General features: G+C 41.0%; 2 protein-coding genes across 2 annotated transcripts; one reads left to right on the forward strand and one right to left on the reverse strand.

The window, feature by feature from the left end:
• The first annotated feature begins 782 nt into the window (after positions 1-782).
• On the forward strand, positions 783-5,767 carry LOC109481118 (testis-specific serine/threonine-protein kinase 2-like). Its single transcript, XM_019783609.1, has 9 exons — positions 783-963; positions 1,537-1,677; positions 2,259-2,339; positions 2,762-2,878; positions 3,302-3,511; positions 4,123-4,320; positions 4,677-4,824; positions 5,152-5,187; positions 5,610-5,767. The coding sequence occupies exons 1-9, from the start codon at positions 811-813 to the stop codon at positions 5,765-5,767; spliced, it is 1,242 nt and encodes a 413-aa protein (XP_019639168.1). The 5' UTR covers positions 783-810.
• Positions 5,768-7,032: 1,265 nt separating this feature from the next.
• LOC109481556 (estrogen receptor beta-like) lies at positions 7,033-16,020 on the reverse strand. The gene is made up of 11 exons (XM_019784151.1): positions 15,796-16,020; positions 13,171-13,890; positions 12,604-12,703; positions 12,101-12,214; positions 10,972-11,292; positions 10,232-10,373; positions 9,759-9,889; positions 8,898-9,034; positions 8,335-8,407; positions 7,838-7,984; positions 7,033-7,397 (listed from the first exon to the last, which is right to left on the reverse strand). Exons 2-11 carry the CDS (start codon positions 13,720-13,722, stop codon positions 7,240-7,242), a joined length of 1,875 nt encoding a protein of 624 aa, XP_019639710.1. The 5' UTR covers positions 13,723-13,890; positions 15,796-16,020; the 3' UTR covers positions 7,033-7,239.
• Between the last annotated feature and the right edge of the window lie 497 nt (positions 16,021-16,517).

The raw sequence follows: 16,517 nt of genomic DNA on the forward strand, positions 1-16,517 counted from the left end.
TAAAAGTGTGACTGGTGCAAAAGTTACAGAAATGTGTTCTAAAATGTGTATAAAGTTTGCAAGTCAAAGGAAGCACTAATTTAAGAATGATGGTATCATGATGTGAAGTTTACGTTTCTGTAATTTTATGGTGCACAGAAGACCTTGAGTTTATGTATCAAAGAAAGTTCTAAATATTGTAAAGTAAAACGGGAAATCAGTTTTGTTCCAGTGGAAATAAACTATCAGACTGTGACAGTTTCGTTTCTTTGATTTTCAGAACTTTCATGTAAAATAGGCGGTTATCTTTCGCTTTTAGAAGGCTACTACCACCGTACCAATTTTTCAAAGATACTTATACCGATCTACATCAACCTAATCTTTACTAAATTGAGATTCCTCATTCCTAGATTCTAGGTTGATAAAACTACAAACCTTGCCGCGGTGGCTGCTATCTCTTGATTTTAGTTGCTAGCGCTTCCTAGAACATAGCAACGAAAGAAACCGTTTGTCGCTTCACAAGAACACGCCACAAAGAAGTGCAACTTGTTCTAGAACGCGCGCTGTTCTTTTGTGATTGAAGAAACGACGCAGCAACCATTTTGTTGATCTTTTTGCACTGGAACAATGGGGGAACCGACGTGAGCCAGTGCATTTTGATCATCGAGCGCCAAGACCGCTGACTTAAAGACAAATTAGCATTGGAAGAGACATTAGAATATCCCCCGGACACTTAAGAAAAGACGCAGGTACTTTGAGACAAAGTAGCATTGGAGAAGACACTGGGATCCTCGAAAGACTTAGGAAAAGACGCAGGTATTTCTTGAGAAGATGCCCAACACCACCAGACCGGCGTCTCGTCTGTCCATTAAAGAGACAGAAGAGGAGGAGCTCGGCAGACGGGGGTACCACCTGGAGCTGCACATCGGGGAGGGCTCGTACGCTAAGGTCAAGTCAGCAAGTTCCGAGAGGCTACACTGCAAGGTGAGCTACAATTTAAAACGTAGGGAAGGAGTTAACACAGTTATCTTTATTCCCGAAAATAGTTTCATCAGGTTGGTAAAGTATAGCCTATACGGGTTTACTTATACACAACCAAATATTCGGTTGCTGACGTTTCTATGTCTCTCAGACACCTTCCTCATAGCTTCTGACTGGAGTTCTGCTTCTCGCCGCTATATGTAGCCTTATTATTTACCTTCGCGACGACATACGAACGGTCTTGCTTCTGAATCGAAAGTTAAAGATTGAATCCGGCTGTTGCCGCTTTCCTGATTTGTATGCCACTGAAAACGGTTATAAAGGCTCTTAGACGTTGCCGTAAGCGCCATTTATCCGTTCCCGTCAATAATGATATAAAATCGCCTTCTCTTCAAGCAGAGGTTTCGGGGTTTAATATTAGTAGCATTATTCTTTGCCATCTCTGAGTCTGTTTCTATCTTGAGGGAAACCACTGAAATTAAAAAGGTTTGCCACTCCTACTCCTTACACATCCAAATCGCCAGCGTTCCTTGAAACCATCTCAGACTGAAGAAATTGTCGTTTACTTGAGTCCAGGTGGCCATCAAGATAATCCACAAGTCCCTGGCTCCTCAGGACTTCCGAGAGAAGTTTCTCCCACGCGAGCTGAGCGTCCTGACGAAGGTGGACCATCCTCATGTCATCAAGGTGCACGAGATCATGGAGATGGGGCCCAGGGTGAGTAGTACACAAACAAACAAACAAACAAATACACGAGATCATGGAGATGGGGCCCAGGGTGAGTAATACACAAAAAAAAAAAAAAAAAAAACGCACGAGATCATGGAGATGGGGCCCAGGGTGAGTAATCGGTTATGCTTACATGTAGGTCACATATTCAAACCGGTTCCCAAGAGCTGCCCGGCCGGGCCCCGTGTGGGAATATTGACCTCAGCATAACTAGGGTTCACACAAACAAACAAAACGAACAAACAAAACAAATAGAATATAATAGCAATGCTAGAGGACAAGACTTCCACCAGGGTAGCGTCAGTAGCCCCAAACCCCAAAGGATTGTATACGTTAGACATTTTTGAACGGTACTTCCAGATGAAAATGTTCCAAAGTTTATCTACGTAAGTCCTCAAAATCGAGGCAATCAATTTAGTAGTCCTTTTAGAACGAAATAACCTCTTCACAAGTCATCAAACAAGCCAACAAGTTGGTTCAAAGCTGATAGAAATATACTGTCCTTTACAGATATAAAGGTTGAGTTGTTTCATTGTATGCTTCAGGATCTCCTGTTTTCCCCTGCCCAGGTTTATATCGTGATGGACTACGCCGGACACGGAGACCTGTTAGAGTACATACAGCTGCACGGAGCACTGCCGGAGAGCAAGGTTAGTACATACACATGCATGTAGCTTGCAAAGTATTCCTGGTAAAATAAATAAAAGAAAGGAAAATCAAAGTTTGAAACCTCCATTCTCATGGGAAACTGAGAGTCACATAAGACTCAACATGCACCCGACCGCATAAATACTAGTACGTCAGTGGTAATTTTGTTTTTGCTAACTAACAAAGAGGATATTTTGTCATCTCTAACCCCTTCGCTTCTTATCAAACAAACAAACAAACAAACAAACAAACTAACTAACTAACAAACAAGCTTTAAACAACTCCTGCAATTAAATGTGCAAATAAAGACTGAGTGTATTATAGCCAGCTGCAGCCGCGCCGCGTGTCTGCGAAGGGCGGTTATACCTGCTATACCGATACCGATACAAACAAACAAACAGAAAAACACACGTTATTCCTGCAGGTCCGAGTGATGTTCCGGCAGCTGCTGACGGGAGTACAGTACCTCCACTCCCAGGGTATCGTGCACCGCGACCTCAAGTGTGAGAACATCCTTCTCGACTCCAAGAACAACATCAAGGTCATTTGCTTTATTCTTATTAAGCTTTGTATTTATAGGGCTACCTAATTGTTTAAAGAAATCGCGGGGGTTCAGACTTCTAGAAAGTATTTTGCGTTTTCATGATCCTCAAGTTCACAAGTTTTTTTGTGTTTTCGGGAATGTATTGGAACTACTGAGAGGGTCTCATCGCCCGCTTACTCTCACCCAATGCGTGCTGGATCACCTCCAGGCGTGACCTCCCCATCAAGCAACTGTCAAAATCACTTCCCATCCACCATGCAACCATAGCTATCACGACAAAACAGAGACATAAAAACACTACTCAGCCACTAAATGGTCAAAAGAGTTGTGTATGATTATATCTACATGTAATGGTGAAAAAGGTTATGTATAATTATGTATAATGCTGAAAAGGGTTATGTATAAATGTTATACCAACAGATTTCCGACTTCGGCTTCGCACGAGAGTTCAGGCAGGGCGAGCTGAGCAGGACGTTTTGCGGGAGCGCCGCCTATGCAGCCCCGGAGGTACTGCAGGGCATCCCCTACCTGGCCGAGCTTTATGACGTCTGGAGTCTGGGAGTTATTCTCTACATCATGGCGTGTGGATCCATGCCTTTCGACGACTCCAACATCAAGAAAATGATCAAGGTTAGTCTCATACTACTCCAAAACCTTTTAAAAACTAATGGGAAGGTATTTCAGCACCAAGGACAGTGTACAGTGGAGGTATTCAAGCAATACTTACCTTGTCAGGACTTAAATTGCGATTCTTGTACTTTATATACTAGACTAGACATACAGTAGGGGCATTGTCATTAGATAGCTTTAAACAATGTCTAGAGTTAGATGTTAAAGGGTTAGGTGTAACAAGTCATTCGGTGTAATATAGCCAGCTGCCGCCGCGCCGCGTGTCTGCGAAGCTGGTGTGTTATGCCAAAGGACGGTTATACCGGCTAGCTAGATGATTTAAAATATTATATATATCTTTATTTCATAAACATAGCAACTGATAAATATGAAATATTGACATACATTAATAAAGGCATTACAATATCTTGAAATCTTGTACCATATGCATTCACCATGATAAAGTTTAAATGAAGACAAGTAACTATGCATATACACCGCCTGCACCACCTGAATGTTGGTACTCATCATGTGCTCACTATACTACTAGCGAATGATACTAATCATCATGTGCTCCCTTTATTACTAACGATTGATACTAGCGATTGATACAGTACATGTCACCGTCTTAGGTCCAACTTGAGAAGAAGTATGGCTTTCCTAGGTCTAAGAGGGTCAATCAAGACTGTAAGGAGCTGATCAACGAAATCTTAACACCCAGCGTCACCAACCGCCCGACTATCGAGCAGGTGCTGCAACACCATTTCTTCACGCAAGGTGGCGCTTCTTCAAGCTCCGACCAGGTTGCGTCTGGCAATGCCGCACCACAAGTGAGTTAGTTTTGTTGTGCTTCTTTGCGTATAAATACTTAACAATATATCTTCTCTACTGAAGTTTCTACACGCATTTAAAGACAATTAAGCAGCCAGGCGGCCAAAAATGTGATCATGTCCAGGTCCCATCAAGACCTACCCACCTACCAAGTCTCATGTGAAGTCAATTTCCTATGCCTTTGTTGGTCTCAAGAAGATATGGATGGACTAAGAACTCAAGTAACGTAAGCACCGTAGATATTGATGCAGTAATTTTGGAACATTTTACAAAATATTTGAAAAAATGATGAAAACTACAATGCATCCATCATTTGACAGTTCCACATTATTCTGCAAAACAAATTATTATCTAGGGTGCGACTGGAGGATCCCATGACGCTGCTACACAGGGAGGCCCGGCTGCAGGCTGCAGTACCCCAGAGGGGGCTGTAGGGGGCGCCCCAGCACAGGACGCCGCCGTCAGACCGAAGACTAGGAGCCCTAGAGAGCCTCGACACGACGGTACGTCCCAACAGCATGGCAAAAGTAACTTGAACCTCTCACTAACATACACAAATGTACACAAATGAACACACACACACACACACACACACACACACACACACACACACACACAAACACATACAAATTAACACACACGTACACACATACACTGACACATGTGCCAATGCGTTGATGAACTCGCACGCATGCATATTAGAATGGGTACTGTAAGCATGTTTGTGTCTATGTCAGTCAGCGCTGTTGTGAGAACAGCATCCTGAGCATTACTGATTTCCTTAATGATATGTATCTGTTGATGTACTGATCTTAATGCCGTCTCTACAGCCACCCTGGTCCCCAGAGACCATCATCAACCAAACGGTACGTCCATATAGGAAAATAGAAGTAACGCACAGTGCACACACATGCACCATGCACACACACACACACACAAACCCACACATACCGGCACACGCAAAAGCCAACACACACATGCATGTGCTCACACTCACACAAATGGACATACCTGTCCTTGGTGCTGAACACTATCCCCCCCCCTACACACACACACAATGGAGATAGCAGCATTGGATGGGATGCATCCTATCAGTTGTCTTAGTCTGTAGGTCTCTTTCTATGTCATACATCCGACGTAGTTCACATATTACTTCGAAATCTTTAAATCCCTACAAGAAAATGTAATTCAGCACCAAGGACAGGGTATAGGAAAGATACTTACCTTGTCAGGATCTTGTAGTTTACATAAAATGTATAATTTCTTGATGTACCTACCGTTTCTGCAGCCACACTGATGCCCGTGCAGGCCCAGGACCCACAGTTCCGTGCACCGACCCCCATCCCTCCCACCCACGATCACCCTCCTATCGCTAACCAGTATCGCGGGCATTCCAGGGACGACAAGCATCAGAAACCACAACATCCAGAAAAGAGCAAAAAGTAGATCAGCTTAAACTTTTATCAGACTACAATTAAATTTTGTACTGTATAATCGAGAACCATACATCAAATCAAATCAGAGAGGCTTAAACCATAAATCCAGAAAATGCGTCTTCTGGATGTTTTCTTGCAAAGGATCAATGCAATAAAAACTTCTTCGTGGTGTCTGAGACTTGAACTTTTATTGTTTTGTTCTGCACTGACTTTATTTTATGGATATATACTTCTTGGGGTAGACACTCCAAATCTGATGCAATTGCATGGGGGCTTCTCCACTAGTAGTGGAAGTTACAACAAATTTTGACCTACCCTTAATTCCTGGCGTAGGAACGTCAAAGAGGTTTTCAAGAACAAAAAAAAAGATAAAGAAGTTGGCAAATGTTTTATCCTGGCTTGTCTTGCAGCCAGTAAAGTTTACTGTCAGATGAAACATTTGTTTTACATAATTGTCCAGTCAATACAGATGAAACTCCACCTTCAGTTTGCTTGATTTTTTTTACTCTCTGTATTGAATCTTGACTATAAAGTTTACTGATTTGCAGGTTTTATGAAATAAGCAACACAACCATATAAATAGGAGCCTGTTAGTCCCAAACAGATGAATATATACTCCACATTCGTGTACTATAACATGAGATTTAAGTATTACTAACATGTTCTTGTGTAATTAAAGGTTGACAATGTTTGTAAACTCTAAATACCCTGTACAGAACAACTTGGAATTTTAGTTGAAACATCATAAGTGGTTATCAAAAATGTTAAGTTGTAAAATACATAATATGTTAATTTTGCTTTCAATTGCTCAATTCTTACCCTGTTGCCACCGGTTTAGTAAAATATGTTTCATTAAAAAATATGACCCTGATTATTTGCCAGAAATTTCAGTAATCTGGTACAGTCATACTGATCAGGATAGATGCAGACTAAGTACTAACAGATAAAACTAGTTCACGATAGATTTATTCCAACCTACAGTATTAAGATCTTGATAATCCAGTTTAAACCAGGTCAATCTAGTTTGGTCCTGATAGGTCCAGATCCAAATCACTCTATATCATGATGATCTAGTTCAAGCTAGATCTAGATCAAAATACAAATAAGTCTAGATCTTACTCAATGTAGATAGATCTTGATCTAGTTTAAGCTGGATCAATCTAGATCAAAATCTAGATTAAAGCAATGTAAATGGATCATGATGATATAGTTTGAGTTGGATTAATCCAGAGCATAATGACAGTAGATAGATTATAAAGTACTTAGATCCCACCAAACTAGACTCATCCTGACCAAGCTGGATTGATAAAGATCTAGATCAAAATACAAATCAGTCTAGATCTGAAGCAACGTAGATAGATCTTGATGATTGAGTTTAAACTGGACCAATCCAGAGCATAATGACAATGACAGTATTTAGATTATAATAGATCCTGTCAAACTAGACTGAGCCTGATCAAGCTGGATTTATCCAGATCTAGACTAATCCAGATCTAGGATCTGGATGCCCATCTGATCTGCCATAGCTCTGACATCGGCGAGTGTTGTTGTGTCCCCCTCCATAACTTCCTTTAATTCTGCGGCGAATTCTGCAGCCTCAGCTTCTGCCTCTGCTGAGTTCTCTGCTACAGGTTCTGGGGCTGAAAGTGAGGGAATTCCACATAATGGTTTTCTTAAGAGAGAAATTTCAAGTGTTCTATTAGAAGACTGTGTACTACACTTAGTATATATAATAGCCTCATCCCACATGGCATAGTCTTGTCATAGCCTTACATAATATCATTATATTTATATTGTTCAGCAATTAAGTTTTTGACCTTTATCTAATATCATTATGCTCACTGTAACCCCAAACTAATACTTCATTTGGTCTTTTTGAGGGAAGGCCAACTCCTCTTGGTCAACATTCCAAGAAAAAAAGGAAACAAACTAAGAGACAAAAGCCAAGAAGTAACATGAAAGTAACATCTAGCTGATGTAATAACACTCTATTGCCATGAATGCTGACCATGCATTTAGGCTGCAAAAAGGGTTTAAAATTCAAAATCAGTTCCATCCCACCCAGTGTCATCATACCCACCATCCTGTGAGGTAGCTGCTTCACCCCCTGCCTTCCCAGCAGACACAGATGCAGATGTAGTCTCCTGGTCTTTAGCCGACCCAGTCTGCTCGTCAAACGTGATCTCTGTGATCCTCGGTGGCTCGTCAACAATTTCTCTCAGCAAGCCTGTATGGAGAGCAATTTCAAAAGCAGATTTTTAAAAACTGTTAGAATTAATTGACTGCCCTAGATAGTTGCTTTCACCCAAAACTTACTATGAATACAAAAAGGTGACACAAAACCAGACTGGAAATACAGAAATAAGTTTTTGGTGTGTACATGCCGGATCAAGAATTATATCCTATTACAGTATGTTCCCACACCCTAGGATGTTTCAATGTTATAATATTATAGGCCTGGGGTGTTACTCTCTTGATCTATTGCTTACTTTGTATAATCAAGTCTGACTCACAATCATCAAAAAGACGAAGTGAAGCAAAAAGAAAGCAAGACTTAAGCTTTAAAACAGCACCAACCTTGCACAGCGACTGTCTCGGCCCCCCGTAGCCTGTTGAGATGATCCACACCGAGCGAGCTGAGCTGACGGACCTGAGACAATGAAGAATTTTTTAAAGAAAATCTGTCTCTCTTTCTCTTTATTCTCTTTATTTTGAAGTCAAAGTACTTCGATTTAGCCCAAAAGGCTAATCTTTCAGGGCTCATAATATACAATAGATAACATGGTAAAAAAGCACACATTTAGCACAAAAAGAAATTTACATTACGTACAAATTTAAGTAACATAATCTATGTACTAGTCACAGAACATTATAATTATGAACAGTGTCTGCCACAGCACTTGATTCTAGACTGCAAATCTGCATTTTTTGTTTGATCCCAATGAAACTTCATCCTGAGTCAACACTTCACCCAGTGTTGACGTCACACTTCAAAGAAGCCACATGACAAGCCTCACTGGGTCAAAAGCTCTAGGTGAGAGAACTTTTTGTGTTGGACCAAAAGTTTCAGTTTTAAACATCAGTAACTACCAACACAGATGAACTTTCATGATAGTATCCTGAGTGAACATTTGTACTACCTGTGACACAATCATCATGAGTCGTGCAATGTTCCCCGGGGAGAAACCAAAGGTGCTGCTGCAGGCCTCGGCAAGAGCCTCGTTTATATCCTGCTGCAGCCGCTGGACCTGACGGTAGTCCTGCAGTCTGCTCACAGCTGGGAAATACAGCAGAACATTTCTATCACCTAAAATGTTTCTATAACCCTTGGGCTACAGTAACTTGTAGGTGACTAGTCCTCTGAAAGTGGAAATTCATCCCTTAGGCCACACCAATTTAATTTCTTGGTTAACGGATTCACCGCTTCATTTTTTTCAGATTTGCAAATAAAAATAAAAATCCAGAATCAACTGCAAAATGCTCATATTTTGCCCTGAACAGTTGAAAACAGACCTTTTCATCCTAGTTGTTACAGTTATTCCATCTTTCAATGCAGTGGTATCATTAAAAGTTCAAAATTCATTGTTTAAATTTTGAACCAGCCTGGTGTGTTGACTTCATGGCTCCTATCGTACCATTTTGGGCCATAATACGATGCCTAGGCCTGTTTTTATTTTTATTTTTTTTCGCTCGCCCGCTCCATTATTTTTCTAGAAAAATCCGTTAACCAAGAAATTAAATTGGTGTGGCCTTAATGATAATAAAAAAACTTTGCCCTGGCTTGTCTTGTAGCCACATTAATGTTCAGTTAAGGCAACTGTTAAGTTAAGACCAATCTGATAACACATATCTTTAATGGCTTCCAAGAAATTGTTATGCAACTTTGCGAAATCCCCTCTGCCTGAAGCTGTAACCTAAATTTGACGCTAGAAGGTGTTAAGCTATGAGGTTCTTCTACAGATGCTTGGTACATCTAAAAGTTTATACATCTAAGAACTTACCAGTAGTATAGAGAGTGAGTGCCTTCAGACACACGTACACCTCCTGTGACACCTGCAGGTCAGCAAACTGCCGGGCAAACTCCAGCATGGGGGTGCAGATGTACTCCATACCGGATAATCTACACAGGGATCTGTAGGAGCAACAAAACATCTGGGATTTAAGATACGTCGATGAAGGTTAGACATCCTGGTAATGAGATACACTAGGAAACAGTTACTCAAGCAACTGGATAGGTTTTCAAAATCTGAGATGCTGGAGTAACAGTTGTTCCCTTGTCTAAGATTTAAGACTTCTGTGAAAATACGAGTGTGCATATTTCTTGTTTTGTATAGTGAATTTCTTGTTGATTGTGTCAATACATTTCCCCAATTGCTCCCGTAAGCAACAGATATACAGTAGGAAATGGAAGTCCAGTCTCACCAAACAAACAAAACAAACAAACAAACAAACAAACAAACAAACAAACCCTGACCTGTCCATGAGCAGATCTGGAGCAAAGACCAGCCACTCTCCGCGATGCTCCATGGATCTCCACACCAGACCCAACATCAGCAGGTCCAGCCAGACTGTCCGGATCAGGTTTACCTGGTCATCCATGGGCAGCATTCCATAACCTACAGTCAGGCAAAGAACAATAAGAATTAAGGAGTGGATAAACCAAGGTATTTTGAATAGACTGAAGTATTTGGAGTACTTGATGAATAATGATTCAATGACATGTGATTCTGTGCATATCAGCATTGTCACTTGTTCACGCCTTTGACCACCAATTTGACCTTATTGTCAGTACGTCTGTGGTTACACCATTTCCACTTCACTTCCTGTGACTGTATTCAAATAACTATGAATACAAGCAAACAACAAAAAATATACTAATAATAAATAATCATTGCAATCACTACCGATAAAATTGGTTACTATCTCTACCCAGACATATACTTAGTCTAGTGCAGTCCTGTCCCTATTACTAGTACTAACAGTATTTTGACCAACCATTGACAATTAGACAACAAAGTTAACAACCATATACATACCTGACAGCCTGGCAGCCCAGTCCCTATAGCAGTAGTTTGACCAACCATTGACAATGACAATATTACACAAAGTTACTGGTAACTGATATACATGTACATGCCTGAAAGCCCACTGGCTATTGCAGTATTTTGGCTTAACAATTGATAACTAAACAAAGTCAAGTCGAAATATACATACCTGGCAGCCTGGCTGCCCAGTCCACCAGTCCCTCTATCTCCCTGTTAGCCAGGTCTGTAACCAGAGCCATCAAGTACCCTTCTGATGGTGTGCACTGGGGGTTATACCCGGTCAGGATGGGGTTAGGCTCTATACTGACCAGGTGAGAGATCAGGGGGACAGTGGGGTTATACAGGGGAATTGAGGGGTGCACTATGACTTGTTGATTGGGGGGTGTTTCTTCGCTGGGGGGGTCCTGGCGAGATTTTTTGGGAGGCTTCTTATTGGGGGATTTTTTGGTCTTGGGTTTTTTCTTGGTTGCTCTGTTGGGTACAGCATGTTCTGTAAAATGTGAAAACAAGGAAAGGTGTAAGAGAGTAGTGAAAGAGTGCAGTGAAAACAGAAGAAAGAAAAGACAAAAACTTGTGTCTGTAATCATAACTTTTGTGACTTTACATTGGGAAGTGATTGGTCAATTATTATCCTGATGATCATGAAGGCAGCAGCAGTTGTTAAAAATTTTATATCTACCCCTTAAGCTTGTGTTGGAATAAATTTCAGCATTTTACTAAAAACTTAATGTGTTTCATATACAATGTACATCAGTTATAAAATAGACCCATTCGACTTTCACAGATCGCATAAACTGCCTACGTCACAGGGGGGACATTTGGAATAGAAACTACGTCACAGGGGGGACATTTCGAAAGTTCCTTTCACGGATCGCATAAACTGCATACGTCACAGAACAAAATAACCTTAAATTGTTGTACGGATTGCCACCATACAAAGTTGGTGCCTGTTTTCCTGTCATTTCCGCATATATTACCTAGAAAATAGACACTTACCTACCTTTTAGTAAAAAAATGATCTGCCAGGGGGGACACCGCGAGTGCAAGCCGTGTTCGACTTCAGCGTTCTAGAACGACGTTCTTTCGAAATGTCCCCCCTGTGACGTAGGCAGTTTATGCGATCCGTGAAAGTCGAATGGGTCTATTAATGCTTTACACTTACATACAAAATGTTGTCAAGTATTGTTGGCGGAAAGCCAACTGATAGTGCAGTATGTGCAAAATTGACATGAAGGTGAAGTAACAAGCTAATTGTGGATCCAATTATAAAAGAAGAAGAATATTGTTGCACTTCTAACCTTCATAAGACATGCCCAGCATCTGGCACTTCTTGAGTCGGCAGGCAGGGCAGTTTTTCTTCAGCCGGCGGTCGATCACACAGTTATTATTGGCAGGACACACGTAAGGATGGGCTGGAAAATAGAAAAAAATATGCTTCTTCTCAAACTTGTAAAGAAGTTTTGTGAAGAACTGTATGATTATCTAACTGGTCTTGTGGTTTTAGGGTCCCTAGCTAGCCCCAATGTTGTGTCCTAGGGAATTTCTTAGCAGCTTACACCTATTTCATTACTCTACTCACTGAAAAAGAATAACCACCTCTGGTTAGGGACGTAAACCAAATATCCCATGTTTGAGAGAGCCACACCTGGGGCATGTTACAATCCTACCACACTTGCGTCAAACCTTATGGTTTGGTCTTATGCATACATATAGCTTGAATACATACTTTACAAAGCAGGCATGTAATGCCTAAAGGCATTTACCAGTTACTAGTTGTGCAAAACCCCATGACTGTTCTTACCTCTTCTCTGAGCCCTGTGGAAGAAGGACTTGCATCCCTCGCAGGCGTACACACCATAGTGCAGACCGGTGGAGGGGCAGTGGCAAATGGCACAGGGGGGCTAAACGGACAGAAATTGACAGTAGAATTATGTCACTATACTATATCATAGAATTATATCATAATAAGATGTGCAGTATAGAGGGTGGATTCATTCCTCAAGCTAACAAAGTTTTGTCCCTCAGTAAGACATCTGGAGCTGCATAGTTCCTGTTTAGAACTATTCCGCTCCAGATGTCTTACCGAGGGATGACTGAGGTGTGTTAGATGTCAGTTAGCTTGAGAAATAAATCCACTGTCTGTGCTTTATAAAGATAAGAATTGAAGGTACGAGTTTAATAGATAGTTATCTGTGAATATGCAATCTTTGATGCCTCATTAAAAGAGCTCCTGCTCAAATATAAGATGCATGCCATTTAGATAGAAAAAGATATATAAATTTCAGTCGTTACATAGCATGGCCTTCTGCATGTTTAAAACATTTTTGCCTGACATTTGTGAAAAGTGTCTAGACATTTTTCAACCTACCTTCTGCCCTGATCCGGGGGAGGCTGCCCCAACATTCGCTGCCTGATTCCTCTGCTGGTTAGCTGTCCATGGTGCTGATTCCTCGGTGCCTGTCCATTTCTGTGCCGGTTCCTCGTACATTGGCTGTTCCACCCTATTCCAGGCGCCCGTCTGGGGACCAGACATTGCTGTCCTTACCTCCATGTTCTGCTCTGCTGCATAGGTTCTGACATAAGGCACTGTGGCTTGCGGGTGTGGCCGCCCTGGACTATAATACGGCCTCACCACTTGGAATGGAAAATACTGCGGTGAAATCAGCGCAGTGGATGTGCTAACATTGCTTCTCTGTACTGGGTACTCGTTACCTCTTGGTTGCGTAATCGGCGCCTGAGTTACGTTGCTGATAGGATAGTTGGTTGGAATCAGAGGAAGTTCAGGCTGTACGGGGCTAGGCAACCTGTATGGTTGCGTTGGTTGTAGCTGAGGTTGCACTATATACGCTTGCTGACAAGCTAAGGGATGAAGTCCTTGAGTTGCCATTGGAGTGCCGTCTGCGTTGGGTTGATTCTCCATTTTGTTGTCTGGTCCTTGAGATGATTGCTGGCTGCAGTACTGATAAGACTCACCAGGTGGGGTGAGTGTACTTTGATGCTGATGATGATGTTGTTCCACTGTTATGTTGAATATTCAAGAGGATGGGGTCACTTCAGGTGTTGCAGAGGAAATTGTCTTTGTTCAGACCTACAGGGGAAAGGTAACATGAAGTCTGGGCTTGAAATTCATTTTTGGGAATAGGTGCACCCAACCAAAACAATTAGGTGCCCAAAAAAATTTTTGGGTGCACCATATCAAAAAACCTAATTGCAGACCTTACTGCTCCTTTTCTGAGCTTGAATCTAAAATGAAAGCTAACTTCAAAATCTTAAACAAGAAACTTACTACAAGAAAGATTTTATTATTTTTCTGATACTCAGAGACCAAGAATATACAGTATACTATCATAAATTTCTAATGTTAAAAATTCCTACAAAAATATTTGGGTGCACCAGCGCACCCACAGAAACAAATTAGGTCCATAGCTCCAATTTCGGGTGCACTAAGGTGCACATGCACCCAGTATTTCCAGCCCTGTGAAGTGCTGTTAGTGTCAAAGAGTAAACATAGTGAAGAGATATTCTTCAACTGTTATACCAGTAATGTATCACCTAGTGTCAGGGTACCACAGAAGAAAATTCTGAAGGCACTATAGACAACATCATTTGTAGTCATTTCTAGCACTTAAGAATATCTAACATTAAAATTCCTGTCACATACATATTTCAAGCATACATGAAGGAAATACAAAAAGGAAAAAAGAAATACAACAACACTATGAAAAACAACAATTCTGACTTTGTCTGGCATGTTCGGAGAAATCAAGGTTGTTTAGCTGAAGACTCTGAAGTTTTGAAACTTCAGTCTCATGCCATTTTGCAGACTTTCCAGTCTGAATTGTGCTGTCATTTACAATAAAAACAAGAGATTTCAAAAGAATATAGAGTACCCACATGCATTGAGCTCAGTACAGTACTTGACTTAAGAAATATGGCATAAATTTTCAGACATGTATGATAAAAACAAGACAGTTAAAAAGAATATAGAGTACTGGTAATGTTACTCATTGAGCCCAGTAGTACTGAGCTCAGTACAGTACCTCACTCTTATCATAGAAACATGTCAACTGTTTAGTCAGTTGTGTGCCATACCATTTTGCAGAATTTCTAGTCTGAATTGTTCTGGCATTTACAATAAAAACTAGAGAATTATAAGCCCAGTAGTGAGCTCAGAACAGTACCTCACTCTTATCAAAGAAACATGTCAACTGTTTAGTCACTGCCAGTTGTTTTTGTGTCTGGCACCATTACTGCATGTTGATGGATGTAAACACTTGTAGCTGCCATTTGGCATGAACCCGAACGCCACAAATTTTTCAATGACAACTTTTTGTCTTCCTGCCAAAAACACAGCAGCCCTGCCTTCTAGTGAGGTTATTTCCAGTAAAAATCTACAAAAAATCAACGAATTGTAGCAGAAAATATATCAAATGGCAATGGAAACCTATTTGTAAGCAAGACAGAATTTTCTAACCTCTTTTTTATCTTTCTATTAAACGATAATGTAACTGAAGCACACATGCGTATAAAATACGCCCCCTAGCGGAGCTAGCAATACACGACAGCTTCAAAGCTTCAAACCATCGTGGACAAATTTTCCCGTCATTTTGATTAATACATAATTCATCCCAACATTAAGTCGGCATTAACTTCATTTCGAGCGATTAAAACTTGTTTCTATGTTCAGCCGACGGCAAAACAAGCCATAAGGATCATTCAACACCAAAAACCCATATGCAATAACAGCGTTCGCCCTTCAACTAGTTGACGCTGGCCATGTGTTAGGTATTTTGTCGTTTGGCACGTTTTGAAGCCAGCTTTACCCCTTACCTAGTAACCTTTGCCAGCTCGCGAGAATTCCTCCTGAAAGCTAAGGAGTACAAAAAACTCGACCAAAGGATTTTTGGACCGTTGACAGCATCTGTTGAAATACCCGCCCCCCTCCCTCTTACAAAATCGTATGTCACGGGTATTAACTAAAGGAGTAACATACCACAAAATCCGAAACGTGTTCTCCTCAGAAGCAGGAAATGCCGAAGTGATGTGACGTTTGTTGAGTGAAGTTTTGATTAAAATGTTTTAGTGTAAGCGTGCCAGCTTAAGATAACGTTGTCGTGACAACGTCACACGCAGGAAGTCATGAGACTTTTCAAGTTGACCAAAAACACGCCCAAAAATTCCGAAAGTTTTGCACAACTTACCTTAAACGTTACCGCACACCGTCACTTTCCTTGGATAAAAGACCCTTTCTGAGGTCACAATTCAAATCCTAGGCTTCCAAATACGAAATAATCATCTTTGTGATCGAAAACAATCGTCGTAACAACAAAGTTGATTCGGCCGAACATAGTTGAATAACCTGTGACGTCATCAATGAGCGCATGCAAACATAAAGGTCATATCAGGTTAAGTCCAAAGTGGGGGCGTTTGCGATAGAATTCAACCGTAAGTACAAAGAAATGCTGTATAAAATTGACATTTTACGTAACTTAGCTTTTCCCATACTTCTCATGTCATACTTCAGATACTAACAGCGATATTTAGCGGGAAAAGGTACCGAAATAACACGTTTTTGTTCTTGCCATCTTCTTTCTAGCTTTGGCAGTGGCGAAATTTGTTTTTCTTTCGGATTTTCTGGCTCCAGACTAGATAATACAGTTTTCCACCTCACCCCACCATATGACCCTTTCTTGTGTTGTTATTGTCGGCCTCAGA

Source organism: Branchiostoma belcheri, unplaced genomic scaffold (genome assembly GCF_001625305.1).
Source record: "Branchiostoma belcheri isolate BF01 breed outbred unplaced genomic scaffold, Haploidv18h27 scaffold109, whole genome shotgun sequence".
Classification (NCBI taxonomy): Eukaryota; Metazoa; Chordata; class Leptocardii; order Amphioxiformes; family Branchiostomatidae; genus Branchiostoma; species Branchiostoma belcheri.